Source organism: Brachyhypopomus gauderio, chromosome 20 (genome assembly GCF_052324685.1).
Source record: "Brachyhypopomus gauderio isolate BG-103 chromosome 20, BGAUD_0.2, whole genome shotgun sequence".
Taxonomy (NCBI): Eukaryota; Metazoa; Chordata; class Actinopteri; order Gymnotiformes; family Hypopomidae; genus Brachyhypopomus; species Brachyhypopomus gauderio.
Window position 1 is genome coordinate 1,547,501 of NC_135230.1, and position 20,849 is coordinate 1,568,349.

A 20,849-nucleotide genomic window follows, 5' to 3' on the forward strand; every position below is an offset into this window, starting at 1 on the left:
CTTCAAAACCTGATGATGGGGAAGATGTTCTGACTGGCTGGAGATGTATGTGCTCTGACCCTAATCCCTAACCCTATTGAGGTCTTCCAGCATCCAAAGGGTTGTGGGGTTTAACATTGAATAACATAGTAGAATTCTACAGTACAACACACACACACACACACACACACACACACACACACACACATGGATGTAGATCTGAATGCGTGTCTTTGATTGCATCCTGTAGATTGGCGTGTTTGCAGTGGACTCAGACAATCTTCAGTTGTTCAACACCTCAGGAATTCCAGCCAATGTTACTGAATACTATGTGACACAGCTGTACAACCAGAATCCTAACTTCAACCCCGTCAGGTGATACAACACACACACTATACACAATACTGTATATACTGTACACCGCACACTACATCAGTAACCCTGTACAACCAGAATCCTAACTTCAACCCCGTCAGGTGATACAACACACACACTATACACAATACATCACACTACATCAGTAACCCTGTACAACCAGAATCCTAACTTCAACCCCATCAGGTGATACAACACACCCTATACACAATACTGTATATACTGTACACCACACACTACATCACACTACATCAGTAACCCTGTACAACCAGAATCCTAACTTCAACCCCGTCAGGTGATACAACACACACACTATACACAATACTGTATATACTGTATACCACACACTACATCACACTACATCAGTAACCCTGTACAACCAGAATCCTAACTTCAACCCCGTCAGGTGATACAACACACACACTATACACAATACTGTATATACTGTATACCACACACTACATCACACTACATCAGTAACCCTGTACAACCAGAATCCTAACTTCAACCCCGTCAGGTGATACAACACACACTATACACAATACTGTATATACTGTATACCACACACTACATCACACTACATCAGTAACCCTGTAGAACCAGAATCCTAACTTCAACCCCCTCAGGTGATACAACACACACTATACACAATACTGTATATACTGTATACCACACACTACATCAGTAACCCTGTAGAACCAGAATCCTAACTTCAACCCCGTCAGGTGATACAACACACACACTATACACAATACTGTATATACTGTACACCACACTCTACATCACACTACACCAGTAACCCTGTACAACCAGAATCCTAACTTCAACCCCGTCAGGTGATACAACACACACACTATACACAATACTGTATATACTGCATACCACACACTAGAATACTGTATACCACACATTAGAATTCCTTGGAATCACTAATACTAAAAGCAAATAATAATAATAATAATAATAATAATAATAATAATAATAATAATAAATGTCTGAATAATTGTGACTATGGAGTTTAGATCTAAATTATTTTGACTGTGGTTTGTAGATCTGAATAATAGTGATTGTGGTGTGTATATCTGAATAATAGTGACTGTGGAGTGTATATCTGAATAATAGTGATTGTGGTGTGTATATCTGAATAATAGTGATTGTGGTGTGTATATCTGAATAATAGTAACTGTGGAGTGTATATCTGAATAATAGTGATTGTGGTGTGTATATCTGAATAATAGTGATTGTGGTGTGTATATCTGAATAATAGTGACTGTGGAGTGTAGATCTGAATAATAGTGATTGTGGTGTGTATATCTGAATAATAGTGATTGTGGTGTGTATATCTGAATAATAGTAACTGTGGAGTGTATATCTGAATAATAGTGATTGTGGTGTGTATATCTGAATAATAGTGATTGTGGTGTGTATATCTGAATAATAGTGACTGTGGAGTGTAGATCTGAATAATAGTGACTGTGGAGTGTAGATCTGAATAATAGTGACTGTGGTGTGTAGATCTGAATAATAGTGATTGTGGTGTGTAGATCTGAATTAGTGCTGGGCGGTATACTGGTTCACACCGAAAAACGCTGATTATTTTTGTTATCATAAGAATTTTTCATACACCAGCCACATCGGTTTAAATAGCCTAAAAGTGTCCGGAATGCAGCGCGGTCGTTAATTGTTTCTCAAAGGACGCTTTTTTTGCTGCGCCGCTAAGCACACAAGCAACAGAGCGCAAATCTAGCTGAAAACGAGGGATGTTTTGAACCACAAATTCTACCAAACATTGAAGTAAAAGATGATGCCCCAAAAGAACTTTTGCCAAAGAAAGGAGCCGTGTCTGTTGTCAGGAAGGGTTTTAAAGGTTGAACGTGGACCAAACAGTCACTTACTGCAAATGTGGTCAAGCAAAAGTTGCCGCGGCTGGTGGTAACAGGAGCAATCTACTGCACCACCCATAAAGCTGCATTATAGTTGATGCGTGGCGACCAGAGACCGTATATATAAGTGGACTGGACGACACGAGTGAAAAGTGAAGCCTCCGTGAGTCAGCTGCCCTCTAGTGGCTGGCTGCAGTACAAATTTTAACCCTGCCCATTCACATGTAAGTGAACGGGCTGGACGAGAAATTTTGAATTTTTATTACACATAAAATAAGTTTTTTGAGCAATTATATTTTGTCAATTCTATAAGACCCCATTGCGTTAGTATCTCTCCCAGTGTTTTTCTCTACGATAAACAGATTTTATAGAAGTTATTAAGTGTTACTTAAATTGACAGATTGACAGTTAATAGCTGCGTTGATTGACATCTAATACCAGACGCTCAAATGTGAACGCGCTCAACAGCAAAACTCTATCAAAACTCTCTACATCAGTATTAAAACCTTTTACCTTTGTTTATTTTGTAAAACGTCAAAAGTGTCTTCATACCACACCCCAATGTCTTGTTATGCAGTATTAAAACCTTTTACCTTTGTTTATTTTGTAAAACATCAAAAGTGTCTTTATACCACACCTCAATGTCTTGTTCTGCAGTAAATTGTTGTAACAGACCATTAGGGTCAAGTTCTTTGCAGTTCTTTCAGTAAGTAGCTCAGTTAGATATTTGACTAGCTAGCCAGATGTTAAATCCTCTCAGGTTTTTTAAATCCTCTCAGGTTAGCAAATTGTGCTAGCTAGTTCGTAGTTTAGCGAATTGAACGAAATGTACTTGAAGCATAGACCATGTATACATGTGTGTGTGTGTGTGTGTGTGTATAATAATAAATGTCTGAATAATTGTGACTATGGAGTTTAGATCTAAATTATTTTGACTGTGGTTTGTAGATCTGAATAATAGTGACTGTGGAGTGTAGATCTGAATAATATTGACTGTGGTGTGTAGATCTGAATAATAGTGACTGGTGTATAGATCTGAATAATAGTGAGTGTGGTGTGCAGTGATGGCTAAGTTACCTTGAGAAAGTAATCCGATTACTGATTACTGATTACTCCTTTTAAAAGTAACTTAGTTACGTTACATATTACTTGATTTTAAAAGTAACTACGTTAGATTACAAGTTACTTTAGTAGTTACATTCAGCAGCAAAATAAATTTTTCCAATACTCACTTTATTGGAAGTGCATTTTTAACAGTAACAATGTATTGAAGCAGGTTCGGTAACCGAGGCAGAAACTGCTTAATCCAAAAATCCCGAGGAGGGAAACTTTATTGATAATGCAACCCTGCCCCCCCCCAGTGTCACTTAAAGGGTGAGACTCGCCGTGAGGAGTAGTAGTCGCTACAGTATCTCCTGACATTACGTTTGTGTAGCTGCGCGGTATTATTTGTAAATTTATTTGTAAAAGTAATACAAGCGAACTGGGGTGGGTTTCCCGAAACGTTCGTAGCGCCAAGTACTTCGTAACCTCGTATGAAACGTACGAGGTTAAGAAGTACTTAGCGCTACGAACGTTTCAGGAAACCCACCCCTGTTCAGTCAGACAGCTTGTGAAACGAAATACCATTACAATTTCAAGCATTTTAAAGTAGGCGACGTTAGTCAAAATTCCAGCACTTTTCAAACGTGGAACACAAAGCAACATTAAAATTGGTCAGGTAAATGTTCCTTCCCCTGTTTTTGAGGGGTGTTTCTTTACACTACCACATATCGTTACGGGAGGACACTGCACAGAATGACGTGTAAAACGCGCTCGCGCTCTCACAGGGTCGCGCGCAGCGTGCGGAGTCGAGCGCTACGGTCAGACGCAAAAGTAGAACTGAGCCAAGAAGAAAGCAAAAATATATATTTTTACTAGGGAAAATAAAAATAGTAACGCACAGTTATTTGGATAAGTAACTTTAATCTGATTACTGGACTGGAAATAGTAGCGCGTTATATTACTCGTTACCGAAAAAAGTGGTAAGATTAGAGTAACGCGTTACTAAGTAACGCGTTACTGACATCACTGGTGGTGTGTAGATCTGAATAATATTAACTGGTGTGTAGATCTGAATAATAGTGACCGTGGTCGTCATCAACTCAAGTTTGCACTACACTAAAGATAATCATGTGTTTTCACCTGCTGTAAATACACTTGAGCTCAAATTCATAATTAACAAAACAAACAATGATTAACAATCATTAATTAATGCATCTGATAATATACACTTCACTTCACAATGGAAATGTTCTATTTATCGGCCTATGCTTCTGCTTATCTTGTGTGTGTGTGTGTGTGTGTGTGTGTGTGTGTGTGTGTGTGTGTGTGTGTGTGTGTGTGTGTGTAGCTTGCCAGCCAAGCTCCTTTGTTCAGTCCCTGCATCTGCATTTGTACATCTTGGAGATTCAGAGAGTAAGACCACTCTCAACAACATGAAGAGTGTCTGCACTACAATTAGCCCAGAGGTATTCAGTGAAGCCAGCCAGTCTCCCATTTCTCTAACATTTCAGTGATGAGTCTACTTATGAGTTATTCTGTGAGTTACCCACAATGCTCCTCTCTTCACAGGTCATAGCAGCACTGGTGTCAAATTTTAACCCCAATTTAACCCCAACCAGCATCCAGTTACTTGGCAACGAGAGCGTTGGTCTGACGCAGAGTCAGTTAAGCTCCGCCTCTCCTGCCGTCATAAACAGTTCTCTGCCTGTTCTCAGCACAGTCACTGGCTGGAACCAGGGCCAGGCCAACGCCATCGTCCAGAGTGTTATTAGTGCAGGCTTCAGTGTAAGTGTTCACAAGATGCTGCACACTACACCCTATATACTACACACTACACCCTACACACTATACCCTACACCCTACACTCTACCCATTACACCCTACAGAGTGTTATTAGTGCAGGCTTCAGTGTAAGTGTTCACAAGATGCTGCACACTACACCCTATATACTACACACTACACCCTACACACTATACCCTACACCCTACACTCTACCCATTACACCCTACAGAGTGTTATTAGTGCAGGCTTCAGTGTAAGTGTTCACAAGATGCTGCACACTACACCCTATATACTACACACTACACCCTACACACTATACCCTACACCCTACACTCTACCCATTACACCCTACAGAGTGTTATTAGTGCAGGCTTCAGTGTAAGTGTTCACAAGACGCTGTACAGTACTCGCTATATACTACACACTACACCCTACACTCTACCCATTACACCCTACAGAGTGTTATTAGTGCAGGCTTCAGTGTAAGTGTTCACAAGATGCTGCACACTACACCCTATATACTACACACTACACCCTACACACTATACCCTACACCCTACACTCTACCCATTACACCCTACAGAGTGTTATTAGTGCAGGCTTCAGTGTAAGTGTTCACAAGATGCTGCACACTACACCCTATATACTACACCCTACACACTACACCCTACACTCTACCCATTACACCCTACAGAGTGTTATTAGTGCAGGCTTCAGTGTAAGTGTTCACAAGACGCTGTACAGTACTCGCTATATACTACACCCTACACACTACACCCTACACTCTACCCATTACACCCTACAGAGTGTTATTAGTGCAGGCTTCAGTGTAAGTGTTCACAAGATGCTGTACAGTACTCCCTACACCCTACACACTACACCCTACACTCTACCCATTTCACCCTACAGAGTGTTATTAGTGCAGGCTTCAGTGTAAGTGTTCACAAGATGCTGTACAGTACTTGCTATATACTACAACACACAGTGTACCATACACACTACATCTTACACTGAGTACCATACACAGTACACCCTGTACACTACACCATACACAATACCCTCTAATACATACGAATACGATACGAATACGAATACTTTAATGTCATTGCACAATGTACATGTACACTTGTTCAACGAAAATAGGATCCAGCCTCCATCATGGTACATATTAAATACAATGGTACAATATGCTATATACACTAAAATAATAAAATGTTATCACTAATATAATAAAATGGATTTAAGAACCAAAATAGAATAGTCAGAACCAAAAAACAAACAAAACAGAAGAAGCAGCATGTTATTGCACTTGTGAATTAAGTTGCACATTTCCCATTAAAGTTATCATCTTAAATTGAAATTGAATCTATATATTGCACAGTGCCCGAATAAATAATTTAAGAGTTTAACAGAGCGATAGCCCTGTTGTAAAAACTGTCCCTTAGCCTATTTGTCCTTGCTTTGAGTTGCCTGAACCGTCTGCCTGATGGCAGCAGTTTGAATATGTGATACCCTGGGTGTGTTCTGTCTTTTATTATTTTATGGGCCTTTCTGCGACAACGGGTGTTGTAGAGCTCCTTAAGTGATGTAAGAGGGTAACCAATGATTTTCTGGGCGGTGTTGATGACCCTCTGTATGGCCTTCTTGTGTTTAGTGTTACAGCTGGCGAACCACACAGAGATGCAAAATGTTAACACACTCTCCACGGAGCAGCGATAGAAAGCCATCAGCAGTTCTTTCCTCAGGTTAAGCCTCCTGAGGATCCTCAGAAAGTGGAGGCGCTGTTGGGCCTTTTTCACTACCACTGAGGTGTTTGTGCTCCATTGGAGGTCTGCGTCCAAATGCACCCCCAAAAACTTAAAGCTGGCTACCCTTTCCACACACTCCCCATTGATCCAGATTGGTCTCAGGTCGGATTTTATCTTCCTGTAGTCCACAATCAGTTCTTTGGTCTTTGAGGTGTTAACGACTAAGTTATTGTCTGCGCTCCACTCCACAAGCCTATGGACATCCTCCCTATATGCCGATTCATCGCCATTAGAGATAAGCCCGACTAAAGTGGTGTCATCCGCGAACTTGATTGTGACATTGTTCTGGTGTTTAGTGACACAGTCGTAAGTGTACAGAGTGTAGAGTAGTGGACTAAGTACACACCCCTGTGGTGTCCCAGTGTTAAGTGTGAGGGCTGAGGAAAGATGTGATCCAACTCTGACCTTCTGTGTCCGGTCTGAGAGAAAGTCTGTAATCCAGTTGCAGATGTTGGTTGAGATACCCATGTCCATTAGTTTGGGAGTCAGTTTGTCCGGTATAATGGTATTAAACGCTGAACTAAAATCCACGAAGAGAAGCCTAGCATAGCGTCCATGCAGTTCTAGGTGAGAGATGGTCTTGTGAAGTGCTGTTATTATAGCATCCTCCGTAGACCGGTTTGCCCTGTACGCAAACTGAAGTGGGTCCAGATTGGGTGGGAGACATGACACGATGTGATGTTTTACCAGCTTCTCGAAACACTTCATGACTGTTGAAGTCAGAGCTACAGGTCGGTAGTCATTAAGGCTGCTGATGCTGGTCTTTTTTGGCAGAGGTATGATTGTGGCTGCCTTCAGACATTGTGGGATCGAGGACTGAGAAAGAGAGGCATTGAAAAGTTTTGTAAAAATCCCAGCTAACTGATCAGCACACTCTTTGAGGACCCTCGCAGGCACTCCGTCAGGTCCGGCAGCTTTCCTGGGGTTTACTGCTTTCAGTGTACACCTCACCTCATGCTCCTCTAACACCAGGTTGTAGCTGTTGCAGTTGGATGGCAGGGCTGCTGCTGTTACTGGTCTCACCACATCAAAACGTGCAAAGAAGTGGTTTAACTCTTCCGCCAGTGCTGGGTTGTCTACAGCCATTGTGATGTTGCTGGACTTATAGTTGGTGAGGTGCTGAACTCCCTGCCACATTTGCCTGGTGTTGTTGCTCTCAAAATGGTTCTCAATCTCCATTTTGTATTCCAACTTGGCCCTTTTGATGCCTTTCTTCAGTTCAGCTCTTGCGGCACTGTACTGCCTGCTGTCTCCAGATTTAAAAGCAGTGTTCCGTTGTTTCAGTAGGACCTGAACTTCTTTGGTCATCCAGGGTTTACGGTTGGAGTATGTCCTAATTTGTTTGTCCACAGTGACATTTTCAACGCAGAAGTTGATGTATGAGAGCACAGCTGTGGTGAAGTCCTCAAGGTCCTGATGTTCAAAAACACACCAATCAGTGCTCTCAAAACAGTCTTGCAATTGAAGTGATGCTCCTTCTGGCCAGATTTTAACTGTCTTTTTGGCTGGTGGAATCCTCTTTCTGCAGGGTGTGTATGTGGGAATCAACAGTATGGAAATATGATCAGACAAACCCAGATGTGATAAGGGGGTTGACCTATAGCCTTTGCTGATGTTGCTGTAAACTTTATCTAGAATGTTATTTCCTCTTGTAGCACACTTAATATGCTGTTCGAATTTAGGGAATACTGTTTTTAATTCGGCGTGATTGAAGTCCCCCGCAGTTATGTGCACTGCGTTTGGATACAGGTTTTGTTGAATGCTTATGGACTTGTGTAGCACTTCCAGAGCTCGGTTAGCATTAGCATCCGGTGGAATGTAAACAGCCGATACCATAGCGACGGCGAACTCACGAGGTAAATAGAATGGTCTGCATTTAACAGTAAGAAATTCCAGGTCCGGGGAACAATGACTGACTACGGTCTTTGAATCAGTGCACCAGTTGTTATTTATGTAGATGCATAGTCCCCCTCCTCTGCTCTTACCGGATGTGTCGATGAGCCGTGTAGCATGCTAGCTCGATAGCCGAGTCCGGTATGGTGGGTTGCAGCCAGGTTTCTGTAATTACCGCAATGCTGCAGTTCCGTAAGAGGTTATTGTTGGCAAACTGTAGTCTTAGCTCATCAATCTTGTTTTGTAATGATCTGGAATTTGACAGAAAAATGCTGGGAAGGGGCAGTTTAAACGGTTGTTTCTTCAGCCGTGCTAGCGGTCCAGCCCTGCAGCCACGCTTCTGTTTCCTTTGTTTACGTTTCCTCTTGGGCTTGCCGCCAGGTAGTACTAACCACGGAGAGCCTGGAGTCCTGATTATTTCTCCTGGGATGTTATGGAAGTTGTGAAAATCTGATGAAATAGTTCTTTTACAGCGGAATCCTAAGTCCAGGAATTCCTGACGACTATAAGCTGTACAAACTGTAATATTTACAATAATAACAAGATACAATAAATATAATAAAATAAGCACCGAGAATGGAGAGCTGTGAGCCGCTGCGTCTGTGCGCGCCGCCATCTTACCATCTAAATCATACACAACTGAACAAATAATTTTGTTTTCTCTTGGTAAGCTTACTGGATATATTTGAATTGAATGATATTTCAAATGACAGATAAAAAAGGCATCATCGTTACTGGCTCTGGGCACGCTAATTGGAGGTGTTCCCTCGGCAACAATATCCAGCATTTCATCCTCTGAGCTTCTGAGTGTATCCCAGAATCCAACATTCATCAACAACATTCTGACAGCACCAGTGGTTCTCCAAGAAACATATGTTGAGAAGGTACACATACACTCTCATAGACACCTCTTAATGCAATGTATTAACATAAATCATGGTGTAATCACAGGTGACAGGCCAGTACACTCAATTAAATCATAACATGACCACAGCAGATAATGTTAAACAAAGCGAGTGGAGGTGGTGGTGAGTAGAAATGTAAAATGTAAATGGAGGTGGTGGTCAGTAGGTAGAGGACACTGGGTGGAGATGGTGGTCAGTAGGTAGTGGACACTGGGTGGAGGTGGTGGTCAGTAGGTAGAGGACAGTGGGTGGAGGTGGTCAGTTGGTAGAGGACACTGGGTGGAGGTGGTGGTCAGTAGGTAGAGGACAGTGGGTGAAGGTAGTCAGTAGGTAGAAGACACTGGGTGGAGGTGGTGGTCAGTAGGTAGAGGACAGTGGGTGGAGGTGGTCAGTAGGTAGAGGACACTGGGTGGAGGTGGTGGTAAGTAGGTAGAGGACAGAGGGTGGAGGTGGTGGTCAGTAGGTAGAGGACAGTGGGTGGAGGTGGTAGTCAGTAGGTAGTGGACACTGGGTGGAGGTGATGGTCAGTAGGTAGAGGACAGTGGGTGGAGGTGGTGGTCAGTAGGTAGAGGACAGTGGGTGGAGGTGGTCAGTAGGTAGAGGACACTGGGTGAGATGGTGGTCAGTAGGTAGAGGACAGTGGGTGGAGGTGGTGGTCAGTAGGTAGAGGACAGTGGGTGGAAGTGGTGGTCAGTAGGTAGAGGACACTGTGTGGAGGTGGTGGTCAGTAGATAGAGGACAGTGGGTGGAGGTGGTGGTCAGTAGGTAGAGGACAGTGGGTGGAGATGGTCAGTAGGTAGAGGACACTGGGTGGAGGTGGTGGTCAGTAGGTAGAGGACAGTGGGTGGAGGTGGTGGTCAGTAGGTAGAGGACAGTGGGTGGAGGTGGTCAGTAGGTAGAGGACACTGGGTGGAGGTGGTGGTCAGTAGGTAGAGGACAGTGGGTGGAGGTGATCAGTAGGTAGAGGACAGTGGGTGGAGGTGGTGGTCAGTAGGTAGAGGACAGTGGGTGGAGGTGGTCAGTAGGTAGAGGACACTGAGTGGAGGTGGTGGTCAGTAGGTAGAGGACACTGGGTGGAGGTGATGGTCAGTAGGTAGAGGACACTGAGTGGAGGTGGTGGTCAGTAGGTAGAGGACACTGGGTGGAGGTGGTGGTCAGTTGGTAGAGGACACTGGGTGGAGGTGGTGGTGAGTAGGTAGAGGACACTGGGTGGAGGTGATGGTCAGTAGGTAGAGGACACTGGGTGGAGGTGGTCAGTAGGTAGAGGACACTGGGTGGAGGTGGTGGTCAGTAGGTAAAGGACAGTGGGTGGAAGTGGACAGTAGGTAGAGGACACTGAGTGGAGGTGGTGGTGAGTAGGTAGAGGACACTGGGTGGAGGTGATGGTCAGTAGGTAGAGGACACTGAGTGGAGGTGGTGGTCAGTTGGTAGAGGACACTGGGTGGAGGTGGTGGTGAGTAGGTAGAGGACACTGGGTGGAGGTGATGGTCAGTAGGTAGAGGACACTGGGTGGAGGTGGTCAGTAGGTAGAGGACACTGGGTGGAGGTGGTCAGTTGGTAGAGGACACTGGGTGGAGGTGGTGGTCAGTAGGTAGAGGACAGTGGGTGAAGGTAGTCAGTAGGTAGAAGACACTGGGTGGAGGTGGTGGTCAGTAGGTAGAGGACAGTGGGTGGAGGTGGTCAGTAGGTAGAGGACACTGGGTGGAGGTGGTGGTAAGTAGGTAGAGGACAGAGGGTGGAGGTGGTGGTCAGTAGGTAGAGGACAGTGGGTGGAGGTGGTAGTCAGTAGGTAGTGGACACTGGGTGGAGGTGATGGTCAGTAGGTAGAGGACAGTGGGTGGAGGTGGTGGTCAGTAGGTAGAGGACAGTGGGTGGAGGTGGTCAGTAGGTAGAGGACACTGGGTGAGATGGTGGTCAGTAGGTAGAGGACAGTGGGTGGAGGTGGTGGTCAGTAGGTAGAGGACAGTGGGTGGAAGTGGTGGTCAGTAGGTAGAGGACACTGTGTGGAGGTGGTGGTCAGTAGATAGAGGACAGTGGGTGGAGGTGGTGGTCAGTAGGTAGAGGACAGTGGGTGGAGATGGTCAGTAGGTAGAGGACACTGGGTGGAGGTGGTGGTCAGTAGGTAGAGGACAGTGGGTGGAGGTGGTCAGTAGGTAGAGGACACTGGGTGGAGGTGGTGGTCAGTAGGTAGAGGACAGTGGGTGGAGGTGATCAGTAGGTAGAGGACAGTGGGTGGAGGTGGTGGTCAGTAGGTAGAGGACAGTGGGTGGAGGTGGTCAGTAGGTAGAGGACACTGAGTGGAGGTGGTGGTCAGTAGGTAGAGGACACTGGGTGGAGGTGATGGTCAGTAGGTAGAGGACACTGAGTGGAGGTGGTGGTCAGTAGGTAGAGGACACTGGGTGGAGGTGGTGGTCAGTTGGTAGAGGACACTGGGTGGAGGTGGTGGTGAGTAGGTAGAGGACACTGGGTGGAGGTGATGGTCAGTAGGTAGAGGACACTGGGTGGAGGTGGTCAGTAGGTAGAGGACACTGGGTGGAGGTGGTGGTCAGTAGGTAAAGGACAGTGGGTGGAAGTGGACAGTAGGTAGAGGACACTGAGTGGAGGTGGTGGTGAGTAGGTAGAGGACACTGGGTGGAGGTGATGGTCAGTAGGTAGAGGACACTGAGTGGAGGTGGTGGTCAGTTGGTAGAGGACACTGGGTGGAGGTGGTGGTGAGTAGGTAGAGGACACTGGGTGGAGGTGATGGTCAGTAGGTAGAGGACACTGGGTGGAGGTGGTCAGTAGGTAGAGGACACTGGGTGGAGGTGGTGGTCAGTAGGTAGAGGACAGTGGGTGGAGGTGGTCAGTAGGTAGAGGACACTGAGTGGAGGTGATGGTCAGTAGGTAGAGGACACTGGGTGGAGGTGATGGTCAGTAGGTAGAGGACACTGGGTGGAGGTGGTCAGTAGGTAGAGGACACTGGGTGGAGGTGGTGGTCAGTAGGTAGAGGACAGTGGGTGGAGGTGGTCAGTAGGTAGAGGACACTGAGTGGAGGTGATGGTCAGTAGGTAGAGGACACTGAGTGGAGGTGGTGGTCAGTAGGTAGAGGACACTGGGTGGAGGTGGTGGTCAGTTGGTAGAGGACACTGGGTGGAGGTGGTGGTGAATAGGTAGTGGACACTGAGTGGAGGTGGTGGTGAGTAGGTAGAGGACACTGAGTGGAGGTGGTGGTCAGTTGGTAGAGGACACTGGGTGGAGGTGGTGGTCAGTAGGTAGAGGACACTGGGTGAAGGTGGTGGTCAGAAGGTAGAGGACACTGGGTGGAGGTGATGGTCAGTAGGTAGAGGACACTGGGTGAAGGTGGTGGTCAGTAGGTAGAGGACACTGGGTGGAGGTGGTGGTCAGTTGGTAGAGGACACTGGGTGGAGGTGGTGGTCAGAAGGTAGAGGACACTGGGTGGAGGTGGTGGTCAGTAGGTAGAGGACACTGTGTGAAGGTGGTGGTCAGAAGGTAGAGGACACTGGGTGGAGGTGGTGGTCAGTAGGTAGAGGACACTGGGTGAAGGTGATGGTCAGAAGGTAGAGGACACTGGGTGGAGGTGGTGGTCAGTAGGTAGAGGACACTGGGTGGAGGTGGTGGTCAGTAGGTAGAGGACACTGGGTGGAGGTGGTGGTCAGTAGGTAGAGGACACTGAGTGGAGGTGGTGGTGAGTAGGTAGAGGACACTGGGTGGAGGTGGTCAGTAGGTAGAGGACACTGGGTGGAGGTGGTGGTCAGTAGGTAGAGGACAGTGGGTGGAGGTGGTCAGTAGGTAGAGGACACTGAGTGGAGGTGGTGGTGAGTAGGTAGAGGACACTGGGTGGAGGTGATGGTCAGTAGGTAGAGGACACTGAGTGGAGGTGGTGGTCAGTAGGTAGAGGACACTGGGTGGAGGTGGTGGTCAGTTGGTAGAGGACACTGGGTGGAGGTGGTGGTGAATAGGTAGAGGACACTGAGTGGAGGTGGTGGTGAGTAGGTAGAGGACACTGAGTGGAGGTGGTGGTCAGTTGGTAGAGGACACTGGGTGGAGGTGGTGGTCAGTAGGTAGAGGACACTGGGTGAAGGTGGTGGTCAGAAGGTAGAGGACACTGGGTGGAGGTGATGGTCAGTAGGTAGAGGACACTGGGTGGAGGTGGTGGTCAGTTGGTAGAGGACACTGGGTGGAGGTGGTGGTCAGAAGGTAGAGGACACTGGGTGGAGGTGGTGGTCAGAAGGTAGAGGACACTGGGTGGAGGTGGTGGTCAGTAGGTAGAGGACACTGGGTGAAGGTGATGGTCAGAAGGTAGAGGACACTGGGTGGAGGTGGTGGTCAGTAGGTAGAGGACACTGGGTGGAGGTGGTGGTCAGTAGGTAGAGGACACTGGGTGGAGGTGGTGGTCAGTAGGTCGAGGACACTGGGTGAAGGTGGTGGTCAGAAGGTAGAGGACACTGAGTGGAGGAGGTGGTCAGTAGGTAGAGGACAGTGGGTGGAGGGGGTGGTCAGTAGGTAGAGGACAGTGGGTGGAGGTGATGGTCAGTAGGTAGAGGACACTGGGTGAAGGTGGTGGTCAGTAGGTAGAGGACACTGGGTGGAGGTGGTGGTCAGTAGGTCGAGGACACTGGGTGAAGGTGGTGGTCAGAAGGTAGAGGACACTGAGTGGAGGTGGTGGTCAGTAGGTAGAGGACAGTGGGTGGAGGTGGTGGTCAGTAGGTAGAGGACAGTGGGTGGAGGTGATGGTCAGTAGGTAGAGGACACTGGGTGAAGGTGGTGGTCAGAAGGTAGAGGACACTGGGTGGAGGTGATGGTCAGTAGGTAGAGGACACTGGGTGGAGGTGGTGGTCAGTAGGTAGAGGACACTGAGTGGAGGTGGTGGTCAGTAGGTACAGGACACTGGGTGGAGGTGATGGTCAGTAGGTAGAGGACACTGGGTGAAGGTGGTGGTCAGAAGGTAGAGGACACTGGGTGGAGGTGATGGTCAGTAGGTAGAGGACACTGGGTGGAGGTGGTGGTCAGTAGGTAGAGGACACTGGGTGAAGGTGGTGGTCAGTAGGTAGAGGACACTGAGTGGAGGTGGTGGTCAGTAGGTAGAGGACACTGGGTGAAGGTGGTGGTCAGTTGGTAGAGGACACTGACTGGAGGTGGTGGTGAGTAGGTAGAGGACACTGGGTGGAGGTGATGGTCAGTAGGTAGAGGACACTGAGTGGAGGTGGTGGTCAGTAGGTAGAGGACACTGAGTGGAGGTGATGGTCAGTAGGTAGAGGATGACACTGCTGAAGATGTGCTCCTACACTTTCTTCTAGATTGTCTCTATAAACCAGCCTCAGGCGGTGGTGAACGTTCCAAACGCATTAGCAACATTCATCCCACGTGTGATACTGACATCTCTGGACACTGTAAATGTAACAGTCATTGACATGAAGACATGGAATCAAGCTCAGGTAACAACACACACAGGAATAAAAAGAGTAACACTTCCCACTGTGATCTGTACACTGACGTGCAAACAAGTCTGACAAAAATAATGCTGGTCCAGTTGTCCAGTTTTGTGTAAATCAAAACCCATATTTCATGGGAATGTTTGTTTTGTGTTTAACTAGGCTGTGGTGTTGTTTAGTTCAGTGACTAGTGCTACTTCAAATCCAGACAAGTGAGTACACACACACACACACACACACACACACACACACACACACACACACACACACCACAAATGTAATTTGTAATCGGACATCATATAAACATTCTTCACATTTTTGTGATGAAAACAGAATATTTTGTTCAGTATTTTTTACAGTAAATTTTAGACTGGTACATGTGTTCAGTATTTTTTACAGTAAATTTTAGACACATATACGTATGTGTTCAGTATATTTTATACTGGTACGTGTGTGTTCAGTATTTTTTACAGTATATTTTAGACTGGTTCAGTATATTTTAGACTGGTACGTGTGTGTTCAGTATATTTTAGACTGGTACGTGTTCAGTATAATTTAGACTGGTACGTGTATGTTCAGTATATTTTAGACTGGTACGTGTTCAGTATAATTTAGACTGTTCAGTATATTTTAGACTGGTACATGTGTGTTCAGTATATTTTAAACTGGTACGTGTGTGTTCAGTATTCCAGGTTTACTACTCGCAGGATTCTCCAGCACGTCAGCTCAGGCTCTCCCTGTAACAACAGTCAAACAGGTGGTGAAAGCCTGTCGACCACAATCAGGCAGGAGTAAGGTCCCTCTGCAAGAGTCACAGGTATGTTGATATAACTCAGCAATGTCATTTTTCCAGTGATTATAGATTCCTTCTTTATTATATCTTGGAATTGGTCCAAAATTGATCAGTATATCAATTTTGTACACCTGCTTAATCCATTTTCTTTCATGATTTATTTTCTTTTCTGTATTTTGAACTAATAACTTCAGTCATACATTTTTGTATTATTTGTGTAGCTATAATCACAGTGAACATTTGCCTTCTTAATAGTGGCTACTTATATAATTATTGTCATGGTACTGACCCTGACTCCTTCCTTCATGTGTGTATGTGCGCGCACACATTTGCACGTTCGTCTATGTATGTTTTATTTCAGTGTGTGTTTGTCTATGTGTGTATGTGTGACATCACCTGTCGCTTGTCTTTTTGTTATGTTTCACTTGTTATCGTCTTTGTATTTGTGTCTTGTGTCTGTTGCAAGGTTATAATAATTAACGAAAACAAATGAAAAAAATTTAAACTGATTTTGAAAAACATTTTCGTTAACTGAGATAAATAACGGTAATTAAAAAACAATAACTAACTGTATTACATGTTTAGAAAAGTAACTGAAGCATGATATGATACCCTTCGATTTTGTGTTTGCAATTTATTTATAGGTCTTGTGGATGGACATGAAATCAATTTTTTTCACTAGAAGTTTTACATTAGCTGACAGAACCGTACGACACCTCATGGTCCGTCACGTCGTTTCTTCTTTAGAGCTCCTGCTCGCCATGCTAGCATGCAAAATTACGACAACGAAAATTGGGAGTCATGTATGGGATTTTTTTTAAACATGACTATGGGAACAACTACTTGTAGTTGTACTTGTACTTGTAGTGGAAACAGGTGATAAAATATGTGGAGTAGTTCTCAAGAGGAAAATACCCACGAATCTCAAAGCTCACACAACAGGGCTAACTGTCAGTACCTTGACAAGCCTCTGAGTAGCTCTACCGAAAGAGAAGCACCATCCCGGCTAGGTAGCACCGGGAAGGAAACAACCATAATGGACCGTTTTCACCAGTGATCAAATAGCTGCTGGTTAATTAATATGCAGGAAAACCGCAAGCGGGTGGATGCACTAGTTAATGTGTTGAGACAGGATGTCAATGTAGTGTGTGGCAGAAACCAGAAAGTAACTTTGACTACGCCACCCCCGGGGGTATAAGCTCCCGAGGGAAAGTAAATTTGTGGTCACAAACAGCTCAAATTGAACCAGATTACCAGGGTTCCCACTCAGGTTCGTGCAATCAAGGCAGAGACAAGGTTATTGTAGAAATGTTTATTTACTATCAAATATATTTAACTGTATTTTTCCAATCCTCTATTAAAATGGTTGCGCCCACACACACTTACACCTACTCACTCGTTCACACACGCACATGGTCAGGATAGACCCACAAAATAACAACCAACCTTACACAACTACAAAGAAATGAATCAAAACAGCCAGGGAAGGGCTTACCAGAGGGAGGACCGTCGCAACAGAATTGTTCAACAAAACCACATGTAAAATACGCTGCCTTCAAACCCCGGTGACACTACACTACCGTAAGGGTGAACTCATGGATGCAAATGCCCACCACCACTGGCTATGACCTCCCTACGGTTTGTCCCTGATCCTGCCAAAAGAAAACAGAAATATAATTATTAGCCTTGTACAATACCCCCCAAAGAATGGCTGAGCACACCAGGCCAGCAGTAAGATAATTCCCAAAATACAGTGATCACACACGCACGAAAAATTGTATACTCAAATATCACATCCCAGAGGGCACAGCAGATATCGCATCCCCAAGAAGGGCACCACAAATGCCCCAACCACCCCCCAGGAGGAATCCAAGGACCAAAGAAAATAAACCAAATGAAACAAACAAAGAAATAACTAACCAACTCACTCAAAACACAAACAAAGTAATAAACAAACCAAATAACCAATGATTTAATAACAAGGAATTAATACCCACTTACACTCATACCACCATACAACCTCTCACAGCACGCGGCCTCGCTCAATGAAGTACCGCCGTTTAGCAGAGCAAGCACAACGTGAGGGTGCACTATAATAAAACACAATAAAAACAGAACAGCAGCCGGAGCAAAGCCCGGCACGGCGAAACTGATTGTAGGCCCGGTAAAGAGGATGAAGCACCCGGCAGCCTACAAGCAAATAAACATGATCAAATTAGCTAAACCCATTAATAATGATTACTACTCGTGGTAGCAGTCATATTAAAACGACACTACTTACCCAAAGTCCAGTATTATTATACACCAGCCCGAATACCCAACTAGTCTCTGAGGCAACAGTCACGAACGTGGATCCTACGTGAAAGGGGGAAGCGTTAGCAACGACGCACTATAAAAATATAATGCTAAGCGAATACGTGGCCGAGTAGTTACATACCAACCCGCAGACAGTGAACTAGGTAAACCACTGCAAGGATCACAAGCACGTAAACGCAAAGCGCAATTAAAACCCCGAGGAACCACAGCAGAACGCTGACCACCGGGTAAAACTCCCTGAACACAGTATGAAAAAATAACATTAGCAAGTGATGACTAACTTGCACTTCAACGCCAAGGGAAAGCAAAACAAGAATCCCAAATGCAGCCTCAACCGAAATCGCGAAAGGCGAGCAACAGCAGAACGGCGTAGGACTGCCAGAAAGTGCGCGTGGTGGTGTCGGCGCCCTGAATTTAAAGCGCATCGCTAACGTGGGACGACAAAGCAGCGTGATGACGTAACCAATGACGCAGCGTGACTGCAGCACGCGTAGAGGTGCCCAAGCACCACTACATCAACACGACTGTGTGACCACGTCTGGCAATTTTCAGCAGCAGTATTACACATTTTGTTCTTAAGGCTGCTATCTTGTGGACAGTTACAGTTTTTGTGGACAGTTGTTCAACAGTAATTGCAGGGTTGCCAACTTTTGACGTTCGCTTGGAGTGAGATTTTAACCTGGAGCCGGTGGCGAACGTAAAATGGACACAGATTCAGTGTTATATCGCCGGTGGATGGCGCCAGAACTAGCGAACTAGTAACGTATTGAATCATATATGTGGATCTGAGGTAAATAAACTGGATATTTTTTTTTGGCGTGAGATATCGGAAGTGTGGCGTGAGAGTGTGTGAAAACGGTCAAATGCGTGTGTCTCACGCTCAATGCGTGAGAGTTGGCAACCCTGTAATTGAATACATTTTTTAAAATTTACAGTAGCCTACACAATATGTACTCTGACCTTTTTGAATCCTGACAAATAACCCAAAGTATGAAAAAACTAAAACTAATGCTAGAGCTAATGAAAACTAAACTAAAACTAAGCTTTAAAAAAAATTAAAACTAATAAAAACTAGCAAACATGTTCTAAAAACAAACTAAAAACTAATTAGAAAGTTAGAAAAAAGTCACAATTAAAATAAACTAAACTATAATGAAAAATCCAAAACTATTACAACCTTGGTCTGTCGTCAGTCAAATTTGTGATGTTGCTGCTAATATTCGTTTGTCTGCTAATAATAATACTAGAAGTGCTGTGTACCAGTGGTGTGTAACAGTGTACCAGTGGTGTGTAACAGTGTACCAGTGGTGTGTAATGATGTAACAGTGGTGTTTAACAATGTACCAGTGGTGTGTAATTGTGTAACAGTGGTGTTTAACAATGTAGCAGTGGCATGTAACAGCAGTGTGAAATGGTGTAACAGTTGTGTGATTCTCGATGTGTTCTGTACTGCAGCTGACCAGCATGTACAACTATGTGAAAGGCGACTCATCTTTCACCTTCAGTGATGTCCATCCTGATATGCTTCTCTACTACGAGTGAGTACCACACACACACACACACACACACACACACACACTGTATTTTCATTAGGACAAATACTCTATTCATTAAAATACAAGCAAAATTGTTTGAGTCTTTTGTCACTAACATCATTCAAACTTAAAGTAAAGCTGCAACTTTTTTGCTTGTTTGCATTAATAACACATTAATATTAATATCCTCATTAACATATGAATAACACATTTTTATTAATATCCTTATTAACATATAAAGATAAAGAGTAAAGTCTCATAAGATTAAAATCTCATCTCATTTATTTTTATAGTTTTTCATTTTTATTATAATTGTTGAGCTTTTTTCATTTCTGCAGGTTAATTAAAGGTTTAATTGATGACAATCTTTCTGTTTCTTTATAATGTGTATTTGATGTGTGTTTGTGTGTGTTGCAGCTATAACATGGTACAGACAGTGAACTGCAGTTCGTATTTCAGCGCTCTGGGTGCAGCAGATTTCTCTATTCCTTCCAGCTTCCTCAACATACAGAAAACTCTGTTCAAGAATGCACAAACCTGCCTGGTAAACACACACATCTCACTTTCACATAAACACCCACATGCACACACCTCACTCTCTGTCTCATTAATTTAGAAAATTCCTCACTTTGGTTTGTGCTGTATGTCCAACTAATTAAATATAGTTGCAGTAGGCCTATTCAGTGTGCACAGCGTACATGTGTAACCCTAACCTTAACCCTAACCCAAGGCTCCGAGTGGTATCCTAACTAATAACCTTTTCACTACCCACGTTTATTCACTCGCATTGGAGTCCAGTTTTCTGTTATGTGTCTTTTATTTTTTCCTTAACATGTGCAACAGCAGTTTTCTTGACCAATAGGATTTCCTCGCTGAATATAAATTGCACCTTTCAAATTAAAAGCTCCAGAAAATACTTTTTATGTTAAATTATCATAGTAAACTAACACTCACCAAACACTTTTTGTAATTTGGCTCTTACATTAATTATCCTTGGTGATTTCAATATCCATGTGGAAACTGTCAGCTCAGTGTCTGTTGAGTTTTTGTCGGTGCTTGATTGTTTTTCTTTGACCCAGTATGCTGTTTTCCCAACTCGTGTGG

General features: G+C 44.6%; 1 protein-coding gene and 1 long non-coding RNA gene across 2 annotated transcripts in view; one reads left to right on the plus strand and one right to left on the minus strand.

Annotated features, from left to right (window-relative positions):
* The window catches only part of LOC143484077 (uncharacterized), a 39,614-nt gene that overhangs the window by 8,334 nt on the left and 10,431 nt on the right, over nucleotides 1–20,849 (plus strand). Inside the window, exons 10-18 of the mRNA XM_076982573.1 lie at nucleotides 230–354; nucleotides 4,630–4,747; nucleotides 4,851–5,066; nucleotides 9,478–9,648; nucleotides 14,967–15,104; nucleotides 15,264–15,313; nucleotides 15,786–15,918; nucleotides 19,666–19,748; nucleotides 20,163–20,289. Of these exons, the coding sequence (XP_076838688.1) occupies nucleotides 230–354; nucleotides 4,630–4,747; nucleotides 4,851–5,066; nucleotides 9,478–9,648; nucleotides 14,967–15,104; nucleotides 15,264–15,313; nucleotides 15,786–15,918; nucleotides 19,666–19,748; nucleotides 20,163–20,289 (1,161 nt within the window). The remainder of the gene's footprint in view (nucleotides 1–229; nucleotides 355–4,629; nucleotides 4,748–4,850; nucleotides 5,067–9,477; nucleotides 9,649–14,966; nucleotides 15,105–15,263; nucleotides 15,314–15,785; nucleotides 15,919–19,665; nucleotides 19,749–20,162; nucleotides 20,290–20,849) is intronic.
* On the minus strand, nucleotides 17,184–18,613 carry LOC143484377 (uncharacterized). The gene is made up of 3 exons (XR_013122625.1): nucleotides 18,332–18,613; nucleotides 18,176–18,249; nucleotides 17,184–18,084 (listed from the first exon to the last, which is right to left on the minus strand). It is a non-coding gene; the product is annotated as an uncharacterized LOC143484377 (long non-coding RNA).